Below are 14,252 nucleotides of genomic sequence, written 5' to 3'. Positions count from 1 at the left end.
TTTCATTCTGACATCTTCTCCAATGTATACAGACGTAGGCTTTAGAGCTATCCTGCAAACTTTAGAGTCAAACTTCGACATGCATAGAAAAGAGCTTTGTGTATGGGGTCTATAGTCCCTGGGAGGGCAACAAGGAACCTCCATAGTCTGTGTGGCCACGGATGCTGCTGCTGCAAGGGCTGAGAGGGTTGTGATGAGGATCTGGATGGACCCCCAGGCAACTAGTCTTGAGGAGATCTTCAAAGAGAAGGGATTTGCAGTGAATTGTGACTTGGATGGGAGAACTTTGGGAAGCAGGACTGCTAGGAGAAGAGATTTTGGGCTCGCATGCTGAAATAGTTCGGGAAGGGCTCATATGGAAGAGTTTGGGATACTAGATGGAAAAGCTTTGGTACAGGAGAATTCAGGAAAGTCACTGGATGGCAGCTCCTGAGGCACTTATAACCAGATCTTCAGGTTGGGGTCAAGGGCCTGTGTGCAAGGACTGCTGGATCTGTTCCTCCCTGCTCTGTCCTGCACTGTGTCTGCCCTATAAAAAACAGAGGAAACTTCAGCTCAGGATTGCTGTAGGGGAGAGGTGTGGTTTCTAGCTCAGATTAAGTTAATATGAAATGATGCCAGTATTGAAGAAGGAGGTGGCTGCTGGGAGAGGTGGACTTTGAGCAGCTAAAACCACTAATGATGCTACACCCTCATCCTCACGTGGACTTCTCGGGAAGACTGGAATTTAATCTTAAAGGTGAACTGAAACACTTTAAAAATAATCTTTGCAGAAGTTGGTTAAATGCTCAAATAATTAAATACAAACACTTTATATGTATAAAAATCACAGATATGCATATTTTTAAAGTATTTCTTTCTTTGTTTAATAGCCAGAACATAATAACTACATGGTCTTACGTTTCTGCTGGAAGAATGATATAAAAACACACGGTAAACTCTTGAGATATAATAAGGAAGAGGTTAGAAATTTTTATTTTAATAAATACAAATAAATCCAAGCATAAGACTGCACTACATTCTTTGAGAAAATTGCTCATGGAAATAAGTCAGTGTCAGTCTCTATACAACTGAAAAGGAAGACATGCCCTTGACTGAGGAGCCTATGTACTACCTGCAAACAGCAGAAATCAAGAGTCCAGTGAAGTCGATGAGAATCTTTGCACTATTATCAGTATGCTTTGCCTGAGCCCCTCAGTGCACACAACATCACATTATATACATATGATTCTCTCTCTCCCTCTATCTATCTCTCTCTCATATAAAAAATAATGATCAATAATACCTGATCCATGCAGGTGGTGAGTTGGCACTGGAGAGCTTCTCAAGAGAAGGGCAGGGAGGCTCATGATTTGCATCAAGGGAGTTTGGGAAGAAGGTGCAGTTGGGGGCAGGATATATTCCAAGTGCAAGAGGCAGAATGAGTGGAACTGGGAGTAGATGTGTGACACAACTGCAGTATTCAGATAAGAAACTAGAACTCAATCCAGGAAAAACAGATTGAGTTCTGCACACTGAGTGTAAGTCTGTATACAAAGTGTCTAGCGGGGTCATCTCTGCATTTCTTCCTGATGATAATTCTTGATAGCAGCTTCAGGGACTTATCTATATATTCCTCACCTAAGCCTCAACAGAAAATAAATGTAGATTTGTGGCCTTCTGCAGTTCCCTGTGATCATTTCTACAGGAAGTTGTGGTGCTGAGGCAAATCCCTCTGCTATCAGGAGACAGTGGGATGGGAAGACTGTGCAGCTCTGCTACTCCATTGCAGTGTTAATATAAGCCTACAACAGATAACTCACTCTGTACATTTGCCTCTGTGCAGGCAAGAACATTAGTGCTGATGTGGAGCAGCAAAATCTGCTCTTCTTCACAAGTAAAAGCATCGGATACCCACTGCCTCAGCTGGAAGAAGAGATATGCTCAGTCTAAAATCCCCAGGAAGTCTGCTCTCATGAAAAAGACAGGAGGAAAACTGAGCTGGCAACCGTAGATGCCAAGGGAGTGTGAGCCTTTGGGACCTTGCCAAAGGTCTGGTGCAAGTAGGAGGTTGCAGCTGATTTTTGTGAATGAGAGGAGGTCTGCAGAAGGAGGTGGAAGATGGCTGGAGTGTGTCAGAGCACCAAGAGCACAACAGGAACTTACTCGGTAATTAGTTTTAGAAGGTTGTGGGATGGGAATGATGGGTAGAGTAGGAAGGCACATGCATAGGACCTGTATTTTTGTGGGGGCACAGTTATTACAGGCTGTAGCTGTCCCATGCACATACCTAGTGGGGATGATGGCAGGTTCCAATGCTAGAAAACAGCTTACAGCCTGTTATTTATTTTTCCAATACAAACCCTCCCAAAATAACAAGCTCACTTTTTGGGGGGGTATCTGTGATTTCTGGCTTTTCCCTTTTGGGTGTTAAATTTGGGGACTGTGAAGGCTGCAGGCTGAGGGCTCTGATTACCTAGCAAAGAGGTTTAGTGTCAGTAAACTCATCCCTCCACTGTTTGCTTCCGTACACGCTCCACAAAGACTGACTGGTATGGATACACAGCTCTGGGCTTAAACTATGGGCAGGACCATTCATTCCTGCAAGCTGAGAAGGTGATTTTGTGGTATGATATAGCTGGAGCCATCATCCCACTCCATAAAGGACATTCTGGATGGAGTTTCACCTTCTGCCTCATCTGAGCTAACTGTGGGCTACCAGTGAATGGGATGTGTTGGCCTCCCTCCCCCCCTCACACATGGTGTCTCTCCTGTGTGACATCCAGAGACTGGTGCCACAGGAGGCTAATCCAGCAGGATGTGGATGCATTTCCCATGGGATCAGTGAACTGATCCAAATCTGCAAGCGGGCATGTGATTGCTAATGCAAGGACTGGAGCCAGGGCTGGGAGAAAGAAAGAGTGGGATCAGCACTTTGGCAGCAGACTGCGGTTAAGTTGGATTAAGTACAGCATGAAGCTGTACTCTAAAAAACCCATCACATCACAATCATTTTCATCTGGTACCAACCCCCCAGACTGACAACTGATACATGCAGGAATTCATATGTTTATTTATTCAACAGATTAATACAATACACTTCTGCCAACACAAGATTTTACAGGTAGCTGCTGGTATACCATGAGATTAATGAAGGGTAAAATGGGATAATTCCTGAATTAAAATAGTGAAATAGTCCAGTCAATTGTAAGACCACTGCTTATCAGTTATCAATGAGATACAATGCAACTTTTTCTGCTGAGACAACTGTAGTCTGCAAGCAAACATTTTAGATCTGTGATGACATGGACTGTCTAGGGAAGGTGTCTTAGCATGATTACAGGGTCAAAGAATCACAGAATAGTTTGGGCTGGAAGGGACCTTTAAAGGTCATCTAGTCCAACCCCCCTGTAATGATCAGGGATATCTTCATCTATATAGCAGGTTGCTCAGAGACCCATTCAGTCTGACCTTTAATGTTTCCAGGGATGGGGCATCCACCACCTCTCTGGGCAACCTGTTCCAGTGTTTTATAACCCTCATTGTCAAAACTTCTTCCTTCTACCTAATCTAAATTGGCTCTCTTTTAGTTTAAAACCATTAAGGATCACTCTTAATGGATCCATTTAGTCCAGAGATTTTGCTAGTCTGCTGTATACATAGACATTAATCTGAGATAAGAACTGATGTGTCTATTATAAAATGTGAAATGTGAGAAGAAGATAGAGTAGGTATGTTTTCGACCATTTGCATATGTTTGGTTTGTGTGACAAAGGGCTAAGAGAAAGGCTTATAAAAAGCAAGATATAATGCAATGATGCTCTTCAGGGGCAGAGGCACAGGGCAGTATAATCAATCTCATGTTTCTTAATGAGCTCTAGGTTCCCACCTAATTTTAATTGTCTGCTTGGAATACTAAAATACTTTCAGGCACTTATATTCTGCTCATTATTAATAAAGAGCAGGATGTTTCTTCCATTTCCTGCCTCATCCTGTCTTACCCATTATGATTCTCAGTACTATGAGAAAGTGAATTTTCTTCTATTAATAAGATTCTCAAAACTCTGCAATTTTCTATGAATGATATGAAGAACATCACTCAGGAGGAGAATTACATATGGAACAGCATGTTTTATACAATCATAAAAAATACTGGATTTTTCTTTGGGAAACATAATTTAATAACCATTTTTTTCCCCCTTCAGCATTCACAAGACCTAAAGTAGAATGCCCTTGTTTGAACTTCCAACTCTGCTTCTATAATTGGCAAAACTATTTTCTAAGAAGTGGCTTGCTGAACCAGAATGTAAATGCACAGGCAAATCTAGGTGTGGAAGGCAATCTGTGTGCTTTTGAAGCTACATAAGCTTCCTCTGCTGGAAGAAATACGTGGCTGCAGGGTTACCCATGGCTTCTCGAGAGGAAGAAAGGCTCCATCACAAATCTTGTAGAAGGGACATCCTTTTCCACCAAAAATTGAAATTTTCAAATTGTGATGGAAACAGGGAAAACCCCCGATGTTTTGTAGTGTATGATTGCTGCATAGTTTGGAAGCACACTGGAAACTAATCTTGTGCAGCAAACACACCTACAGGCAGGAAAAACATCAGTCCTGGACAACAGGTGGATATTTTTTGTTATTAACAGGGAAATGTGCATTTCTCCTTCAGCACAGTAGAAGAAAGTTAGAATACGGGTGTTGTAAATATCCTTAAGGTGGCCTTACAGAAAAGCAGCTTTCTGGGCAAACTTTATAATCACGAAATAGCTAAATCAGTGAATTAAAACCCACAGATATAATCAAAGTTCAGTTCTGCACACTAAATCATCTTGACTACAGGTTCTCTTTTCAGATCAATGCCTAATCCTTTCTGCTTTCCTTTCTGAGAGGTCTGGTCAAACAGGGATGAAGCAAGGAACTGGACAAGAGAAGGAAATAATTTTATTTTTAAAGAAAAATATATTTAATGCTAAAAAGAATTTCCAAAGAACTGCTAGTGGGTGTAAATTCGTGTTTCTGAAGGAAGTTTTGGATTAGGACCTCATAAACAGTCTCAAGCTGTAATCGTTTAGGCAGACCATTTTAAATTTTGACTGTAAAATTCTTGATGGAGTTCAGCGAGAGAGCTGTACAGCTGGTGAGCCATTTATGAAATGCAAGAAGAAAGATATGGAGGGCAGCCTGGGAAATAAGCACCTTATATCTTGTGCAGCTGTAGGGGAGAAGTGAGGACAAGCCTGTATAGGGACTCTGTTACCTAGTTGGTCTCCCAGGAGGGTCAAGGCTGCTCAGAGCTGTTGCTGGCTAACCTCCATATGCTGTTCCTGCAGAAGCTGACTCCTCGGGCATGTGAGGCTCAACCATCCACTTCTGCATAGCTTACTAGCAGTCCATATACCGAGTCTTGTAGCTTACAAATTTTAGTGCAGTGTGCCCTACCAACCCTCTGTCACCGAAAAAAATCTTCAGCCACTCCCCATTTAACTAAGGTCGAATTAGAAGCTGAATGTGCTAGACACACAGCATTCCTACCCATTCTCCAACTCAGAAATGGCCAAATAGTTTTGTTTCTGAACTGTAGATAAATAAACCCTTAGCATGCAAATATATATTAAAGTTAAAAAAATTTTCCAACTAGTAATGTGCTAATTCAGCTATAATTATGATGTTGACTCAATAATGTGAGGGTTTAATCCTGTCCTCATCTAAGCCAAAAGAGCAGATTCTGATGGCTTATTTCTTCTTATTCAGAGATATTATTTTCCTGATGTCAATATAAAGCCACATGAAAAGTTTTTGTGGCTATATGGGTAGGCTATTTGATTATTTCACTATTCAGACACTATACATGGAGCTTAAAGCCTGATTTTCTCTCTTTGATTTTCATTACTCCTTAGTGGGCTCTCCAGAGCCCTGTTATTTTTTTTCTCTTCTAGTACTTATTTATCAAAACTTTATACTCTTTTTTAATTTGTCTTAGTAAAGACTATAGCTTGGCGTTGGGAAACTAGGAAAACATATTGCTGTTATACAAACAATTCTCCCATGAATTTGTTGAAATTTTTGTCCCCTCTCCCCCAAATCTCATGACAGTGAGCTCCATTATTCATTTATGTTGTTACCTGCTTTACTCTATTTTAAAGTTTCTGTCCGATAGCTCTTGTTATGAGAAAACATGTCCAGTCACTCCAGTTTTCTCCAGGCCATTCATGAGGTAACAGAACTCTACCACACACATAGAAAGTCTCTTTCTTAAACTGAGTTGTCGTAGTGTATTTAATTATTCATCAAGATATTTTTCTGAATATTTGGTCTGTATTCTGCCCTTTCTGGTATTTTTTTCTATGCAACAGTATAATTTTGGAAATGGAAGTTACAGTCTATAGGAGCAGCATAGATTTATAGTGAGGCATAACAATGCTGTCCCCCTTGATTTTTATTCCTTTCCTAACAAATCCTAACATAGTTTTATCTTTTGACTGATTTGGAATCAGTGACAGCCAAGATTTCCTTCTTGATTAATAGGAACTTCAGTATGTAAAGTTAAGGTTTTTTTCCATATACTTTTCCTCATGTATAGTTTTTCAATGCTGAACACCTATCTGCTAGTGTGTCACTCAGCAGTCACTCACTCTGAGATTTTTCTGCAACTCCTTGGGTTTTGTTTTAGTTTCTTCCTCAGGATAGTTGGCAATATGAGACTATTTTGCCATTTCTCTTTAGCCTCTTTTCTATCTAATCTATATCCTGAGCAAGACAGGTCCCAGACTGGTCCTGTGGCAGCCTACTGGTAACACCCTCCACTGTGAAATGTTTTTGGTTTTTTCTTTCCTATCATCATTTAGAGACCCATGTGAGGACCTCCCCTTTTACTTCAGGAACATTTACATTCTTAAAGGTCCATTTGTGAAGAGCCTTGTTAATGTTGCTGTGCACTGTATGATACAGGCAAGTGTCATGCCTTTACAATATAAGTATTCAAAATGAAGTCTTACTGGTAAACTACTGAGAATTCAATTTTGTGTACATAGTCCGTCAGACTATTAACAGGGTAATTAAAAAAGGATAAGACTAGAAGCCTAATATTCTAAGTTAAGAGAAGAAATGACACATTTTTACAGTTTGTTAAAACACTTCACTAAGAAATTGTTGGGTCAAGAAAGTGTAGAAATAGTAAGCAGGAAAGACAAAAGACAGTGGAGGATAAAAGTGGATAAGGAAGCAAGCAAAAATCTAGTAACAAGCTGAGCAGAGAACAGTCTGGTATGGTGATTCAGTTAATTGTTCTACAGCCCTCAGGCCAAGAACAAGCAGGATACCACTGCCATACAAGATGGACAAATGCAATCCTATTTGAATGGGAGTCCCACCTGTTATAGACCACAGTGCTTGTTCTGCAGTATAGATACTTATTTCAAGATATGACTCATTAATTATTTATTTATGGTACATTATAAAAGAGCCGAGTGTCTGGTGCACCTTTCTTCTTAGAAAACCCCAGTGATCTGACATTGCTCATTTGAGAAGTTTTGACCTTTGTCAGTAAGGAAAATGTTTTTTCTTCAGATAGTTTATAAGCAGAAGTTCATAGTTGCTGCCTTTACAATTATGTAATTATATTTTTCTTCTGTAACTTTTTTCTTATATAACCAGCAAAGCAGAAAATCTCTGCATATTCAAAGCATCATGTCAAATTGAAAGCAAACTAGTTATTGAGAAGTTGACACATAAAATAAATTGAACCTTTGAATGCTGGAAACATCTGGCTTCAAAAAGATACAACGGGGAATCATTTAATGGTAAGAACTGCTTATTTTTGAAGTCTCAGTCGTATTGAAATGGTTCGGTAACATGTAATCACTCTATTTTTAATGAATATTTCTGTAAGGGTGGCCTTTCCTTAGAGGATAATACATAATTTTTTTTTTTCTCAGAAAAGAGAAAAAAAAACAGAAAAAGTTGAGAAAAGGAGAGGAAAGTTTGCAAGGCTTTTGCTATATAGTCTGTGAAGACGTAGCTGAAATTTAGACTGAAAAATTAACATTTACAAAACAAAGAGCAAACACATTATTTTACAATTACACTCAAAACTATTTGTTTAAAATTTCTACAAGTCCAAGTAGAAATTGGAAGTATATCAGAACATATGGCACAGGATGAAATACAGAGCTGACAGAAATTATACGTTCTAATACATTGTTCTGACTTCATTAGAACTTGGACTGGTATCTGGTTTACAACATAGAGTTTTGAATCTGCTCCTTTGATTTCCTGCATTTAACAAGTAAATCTGCCCATACAGCTTATTCCATTGGCTCAAACTATGATTTTTCAGGCACAGTTTCTTATTGAACACATAACACAGAACTTCAAAACCTTGAGATGACATAAATCTTTACTCAATGACAGGACACAAGCAAGAGAGAGACCTCACAGTGGCCCTAGCCCAGGAGCTTCCACGGTGGAAGTTATTTCAGGAGCAGCATGGGAACTTTTCTGTGCTTATGTGCCTTGAGCTAGAGAATCTACAACCTAAATGTAGAAAGACAAACCAGAAGCAACTCTAGCAAACCAAGTATTTGCTCCTTATGAAAATTATTTAAGTCCCAAAGAATATACTAACTGACAGAAAATAATAGTTGTATACCTTTCATAATACAAAAGATAAAACTAACTTGTCTACCTTTTTTTGACTCTGCACTAAATGTGTAACTGCAGAAAAAGTAAAGCAGATGATAAAATCTGTATCATAAAGACTATATAGAAAAGAGCAAGAATAAAACTGCACAGGCAATAGTAAAACTGACATTTTCTCAGTGAGGATTTTTAATATTATGTGAAGGAGGGAAAGCTCAATGGTATTCATGGCACAAAGGACAAGGGTCATTTGTAGCCCACTGACTTTCTCCCTAGCAAGCAAGAAAAACTTACTGCAGTCAGTGGAACAACCATGGAGATACTAAAACTCTATTTTTTTAAAAGAAAGAAGATTGCAAAAATGCTTTAGAAAACAATCTAAATAGAAAGCTTTGATACTGATTCTTATGACTGCTATTTGGCTTTTGACTGAGGTAAAACTCAAATGAAAGATTTTACATTTCTTAGAAAATGACATACCAGTAAGAATATGTAGAAAGTATAATTTTTTTCATATTTCCTCTAGCTGAAACCCAAAGAACTTAAACTCTATTCCAGCATAAAGCAAACTATCACCTCCTTCATGAACAACTGAAAAACAAATTCCAATTGTTTGATTTTTTTACACAATTTCTAGCTATCATCCTTTATGTTTTTCACTGTACTCAAGAGCTGGTATATTTAGTCTATTTTCTAATGTAAACAACCAATATGTGTATGTGTGTGCATACATACTTGCCTGCATAAAGCTGTTAGCTAATTTTATTTGAATTGTACTGAGGGATAGAAATCTTAGGAATATTTATGTGTGTACAAGCTTCAGGAAAACAAAATTGTGCAGCGTTAACTCAGCCCACATTAGACAAGAAAGAATATCATAACTATAGGAAAAACTTCAGTGGGACTTCCAATCATTTTTCAGCAAGACTATTTTGTATTTTAAAGTGTTTCTCTCAGCTAAGATACTTGTACAAACTCTAGTGAATTATCTAATGAAAAGTAATTAATGCTGCAGTGGATCATCACCTCATTTTTTAAAATCAGTTGAAAAGACAGTGACCTACACTGTCCTACGGATCCCAGACCCACCGGCTGACAGGTTTCAATAATTTTAATACTCATGTAACTCCCCAGCTTTACGCGGGAGGGGCTGTGGGGGGCTGGGAGGAAGGAGGGTAAAGGAGAGAATTGTAGGGCGTTCCATGGCACTTTGGAAATCATGTGATGGAGCTCTTGAATTTCAGTTGTAATAAAGACGGGAAACGGAACATTGTCAGGTTCTCAAGGGGTCTGCCTGTGTCCAGGGCTTCCGTTGTGTGGGGGAGCCCTGACTGCTGACATGCTCTGCTCCCGTTCAGGAGCTATTGTAGAAACGCGACTGTCATTCTGGTTTAGCGCTTTTGCAACTTCTGACAGGAAGTCAAGCGCTTCCTGAAACCGTAAACCTCGGTGGAGCGGTAGCGTTACCGTGACCTTCCTTGGAGCGCCTAGGCGGAGGGGAGGCAGGAAAACGACATGCCAGACCACGTCTAGGGTTTCTACCATCCCGATGCCGGCAGGGGAAAAGGGGGGACACGGGGCGGGGCGGCGCGGGCAGGTAGCCGGGTAGAAGAGGCGGGACTGCTGCTGCGGCTCCTCCTCCTCCTCCCGCCTCAGGTTTGTCATCGTGTCGCTGGCACAGCCCGAAGGAGGAGGAGGAGGAGGAAGAGGAGGAGGGATGAGAAAGCCGCCGCTGTTGCATCCGTGACGGGGGCCTAGAGAGCCCACGCTCGGGACTGCCCCTTTCCCACCGCCGCGAACAGGCGCTGCTCGCCTGGGGGAAGGGCCAGAAGGAGGAGGAGGAGGACGGCGGCGGCGCTGTGTGTGTGTGAGAGCGTGGAGATGAGCTCAGCTCTGTGCCCTGGAGCCGCCTGAGGAGACCCGGCTCCCTCCCTCCCTGCCCGCCGCCATGGCTCACTCCCCCGTGCAGACGGGGCTGCCGGGGATGCAGGTAAGGACCTGTCCCAAGGGCCGGCACGAAAACGCACCCTGGGCAGGGGTGGGTGCGAAGAGGGGGTTCCCAGCGATGGGGGGACAGGAAGAAAGCGCCTCTTGGCTGTGGCTCGGCCCTGTGGACTGGGCTGGGGGCTGAGTAGAGGGATGGAGACGGAACGTGCTGTCAGCGCTTGGCGTGATGCCCAGCGAGGTCCCTCCGCCCGTGGATCCCTCCCTGCCTCCCTCCATCCCTGTCCTCAGCAGCCTCTGTGTCGCTGCAGGCGTGCAGAGCCGAGCGTGGTTTGTGTCCCCCTCCCCCCGGCCGGGATTTCTCCTCGGTGTTTCAATTCCTGAAGCGAACCGCGGTTCGGTGGGCGATTTTCAGCCCTGTTATTTTGCGGTAAATAGGGGAAGCACACGTAAAACCAGTACGTAAGAGCAGGGCCTGGGAATGTTGACCTTCAGCGCATGCTGCAGTGCCCATCTCTGTGGTGCTGGGCTGAGGTCGGTGCTCGGGGATTGTGTTTGGCTCCTGTGTTTGACTGCAAGAGTTGGTTAGCTGCTTTTGTTATATGATGGAATTTGCTGGTTCTGTGTCGTAACTATATTTTTGAAAAAACTAGTGTGTTTTTCTGCTGACTGAGCTGGCTCTCCCCCCCTCCCTGCTCTGTTTTTCTTAGTTTAAATGGAAACTGCTGCCAGCAAAACATTAAGGTCGTTATCATCTGTGTGTTGTTATACTAATGTTTCCCACATCTGATTAGAAACTTTCTGGCCCTAACCTCCAAAAGAACAACTTATGAATGACATGTTAGAGGTTTCCTTGATTTATCTCCTGGATTTGAAGTTTTTTTGCATCATTTGGTTTAAGTATTGATTTACCCTGGTTTGTTTTTCTGTGAGACAAGGTTCTAAGTCATGAATCTCTTTTCTTTGCATAACAGGAGGATTTGAATTTAAAATGTTACATGCTTAGGCATAGTTTGATTTATATGCTCAGGGATAGTATTGGATGCCATATAGAGTACGTAGGCCCACACTCTGAGCTGACTAATATTGCTCTGTAGGTCCTGCTGTTGAGTGTTCAAGTTCACCTTCCAAATATGAGAGTTTGCCAATTGCCAGAAACAGAGAAGTAAGGGTATCTTTATTTGGCTACAGTTAGGTTATTATTGGTGGGTTTGTTTGTTTTTTTTCTTTTGAGACATATTAGAACCAAGACAACTGTCTAGTTTGGAACAGAATCCATAATATTTTAGAATTAAAAAGTCAGATTTGTAGCTGCTCAGAAGCAAGCAGCATGTACTGCTGATGTGTGTCACTGCATGATCTCTCTAAGCACCTGTGTTTTTTATTGCCTTGATTTATTACTTAGTTTGTAGTACTGTTGGCTGTACTAAATGGGTAGATATTCAGGGTTTTTGTTAATCCACATAATTTGTGAGTTTACTTCAAATCTCTTTTTATTCAGGACAGTGTTATTTTTCCATGATTTTTTTACTGTATTATTATGAGAGTTTCTCAAGTGTGAACTTCAACAGTGAAAAAGCCCACCCAAACACTAAAGACCTTCTGGTAGGTAGAGGCATAAAGTCTGTCAGTAGTGTGAATACTACTCACTGATTTTCTGTGACCAGCTGAAGATTTCCGACAGAATAAATAGCAGTTTTATAGTGGTCTGTTTTCCATAGCTGAGTCTCTTTGATTTTACTTGCAGATAAATGTTCAAAGAGTAAAGTTCATACAGTGTGTGACATCTACTTAAATAAGACAAAAGTTTTGGTTTGGGACTTTTGATTATGTAGAAGATAGAGGAATAGAACTTAGTTCTCTAGGTTATAATTAAATTGCCCAAATCACGGGACTATCTTTTCTTTTTCTGTAGTGTGATCCCTCCTCCCCACCTACCAGCTTCTGCAACAAACGGTGTAAGCAGTGTCAGTGACAAGTTATGCAGCTTTCTCCGACATTCTTTGCTGTACTTATACAAGAGAGCAGTCAGTATGCTAATGTGGACAGAGTAACTTCTTGGCCCTCAAAAAATCACTTGGAGGGACAACACTTTATTAATGCTGTTTGGCGTGAGCACAGTAGTGTGTAAATAGAGCAGAGAAATGAAGGATTAATATCTTTCTCTCTGAACAAGACATCTGATCGATGTTTGAAGAGTGATGCATAAAAAGTGAGTGGGTAGAGAGTGAGCCAAAGGAATGAAAAACTGTGGAGGAAATGTAGGATGGTGCTGGAAAGTTGTCAAAACCTGAGATTTGCTGTCTGCTGCCAAGTGGGCATGTTGTAACCTGAATAAAAACAGAGTTGGGTTTTGACCTAAATTTCTATGTTGTGCAGGTTAAGTTTGAACTCAAAGTTTTTGCTGTCATTGGTTTAAGGCCTTTGTGTAGAGATAAAGTTTGAGCGTGCAGTGTGAAGCTGCATGATTGCTAAACTGAGGATACGTTGTCTTCCTTCTTCATGCTTCACAGAAAGTGACCTGACGAGAGTGCTTGTTTGTCTGTAAATGTGTGAGATTCCTGCAAGGCTGGCTTGAAATAAGTGTACATGACCTTGATTTTCAGACTGGCCTGCATTTCAAGGCTGTGATAAGCTTTTATAGCTTCTTTGTGAAAGCTATATTTTAAATAATCAAGTATTGTGTTTATAAAATTATGGTAATAAATTCCTGGGGTGCTTTTAAAGTTCTATCATCTCTAAGACAAGCCTCTTCTGTGTGATAAACCCTTTTTTTATCTTTCTCCCTTTCAGTTTTTTTGGTAGCAATAACAGTGTTTATGCAGTAAGTTATTTTTATTCATTCTTCATTGTATTTTCAGTACAAGTGCTACAGGTTCTTCATGCAAAATATAAATAAGCATTGACATTCAAGCTGTCTTGCTTCAAGAATGTTAAAAGTTTAACTAAATTTAAGTAGGAACTTGACAAATGAACAGAAAAGAAAGGTTGTTAAGTGTAAAGGCACCATTTCTGGCTCAGAAAGTGTCTGAAGTGTCAGTTTGCTGGAGATTGGAAGAATGTTTTGGGAAATATGGCTATATACTTGTCTGTTTTTGCACTGTTCCCAGGATGTTCACTTTTGACTGCTCTAGGAGAAATATTTTGGCCTAGAGGATCCTTTGTTCTGATCTGACATGGCTGTTCTTTTGTACTGTAGGTATTACTGTCCTTGTTATAACTCATTTTCCCTTTACAATAAACTGTTTTAACTAATTCCTGTGTGAGCTCTGTGGGTGGGAATTACAGAATATTAGGTTGCTAAATCAAAGGCACTGGAAAGTCCACATAGCTTCTGCTGCTTTTCTTTTGCAGCTTCTGGAGGAGAAGATTAGTTTTGGAGATTAGTTTTCCCAAATTTGATTTTTTTCTTTTCTTTTTTTTTTTTTTTAAACTTGTGCTCACTGTTACTGTTTAGATTATAGTTTGATAAATAGTTTGCACTAACTTAGAGCACTTAAATATTTGACAGATCCTTGGACTGTTATGATCTTGGCTAATCAGTTTTAAAATATCCTGAGGATAGATGTCATAGTTCTGTGACGTAATACAAGCTCAACCCTTGGGTGCCAGGGCACAAGAGTTCTAAACTGTGAAAATGAAGGGGGCATCTTCTCACTGTATAGTCAAAGGCTGTGTCAGGGCTATGCAA

The 14,252-nt window shown here is 40.6% G+C and overlaps 1 protein-coding gene across 1 annotated transcript in view; it reads left to right on the top strand.

Moving 5' to 3' along the window:
• The first annotated feature begins 10,342 nt into the window (after nucleotides 1-10,342).
• Nucleotides 10,343-14,252, top strand: part of STK24 (serine/threonine kinase 24) — a 54,490-nt gene continuing 50,580 nt past the window's right edge. The window contains exon 1 of the mRNA XM_027741061.2: nucleotides 10,343-10,607. Within this exon, the coding sequence (XP_027596862.1) occupies nucleotides 10,566-10,607 (42 nt within the window). The 5' untranslated portion in view covers nucleotides 10,343-10,565. The remainder of the gene's footprint in view (nucleotides 10,608-14,252) is intronic.

This window comes from Pipra filicauda, unplaced genomic scaffold, assembly GCF_003945595.2.
Source record: "Pipra filicauda isolate LSUMZ 115617 unplaced genomic scaffold, ASM394559v2 scaffold24_size8852520_pilon, whole genome shotgun sequence".
Classification (NCBI taxonomy): domain Eukaryota; kingdom Metazoa; phylum Chordata; class Aves; order Passeriformes; family Pipridae; genus Pipra; species Pipra filicauda.
The sequence above is the reverse complement of the archived record's forward strand: the minus strand, read 5'-3'. Positions and strand labels throughout refer to the sequence as shown.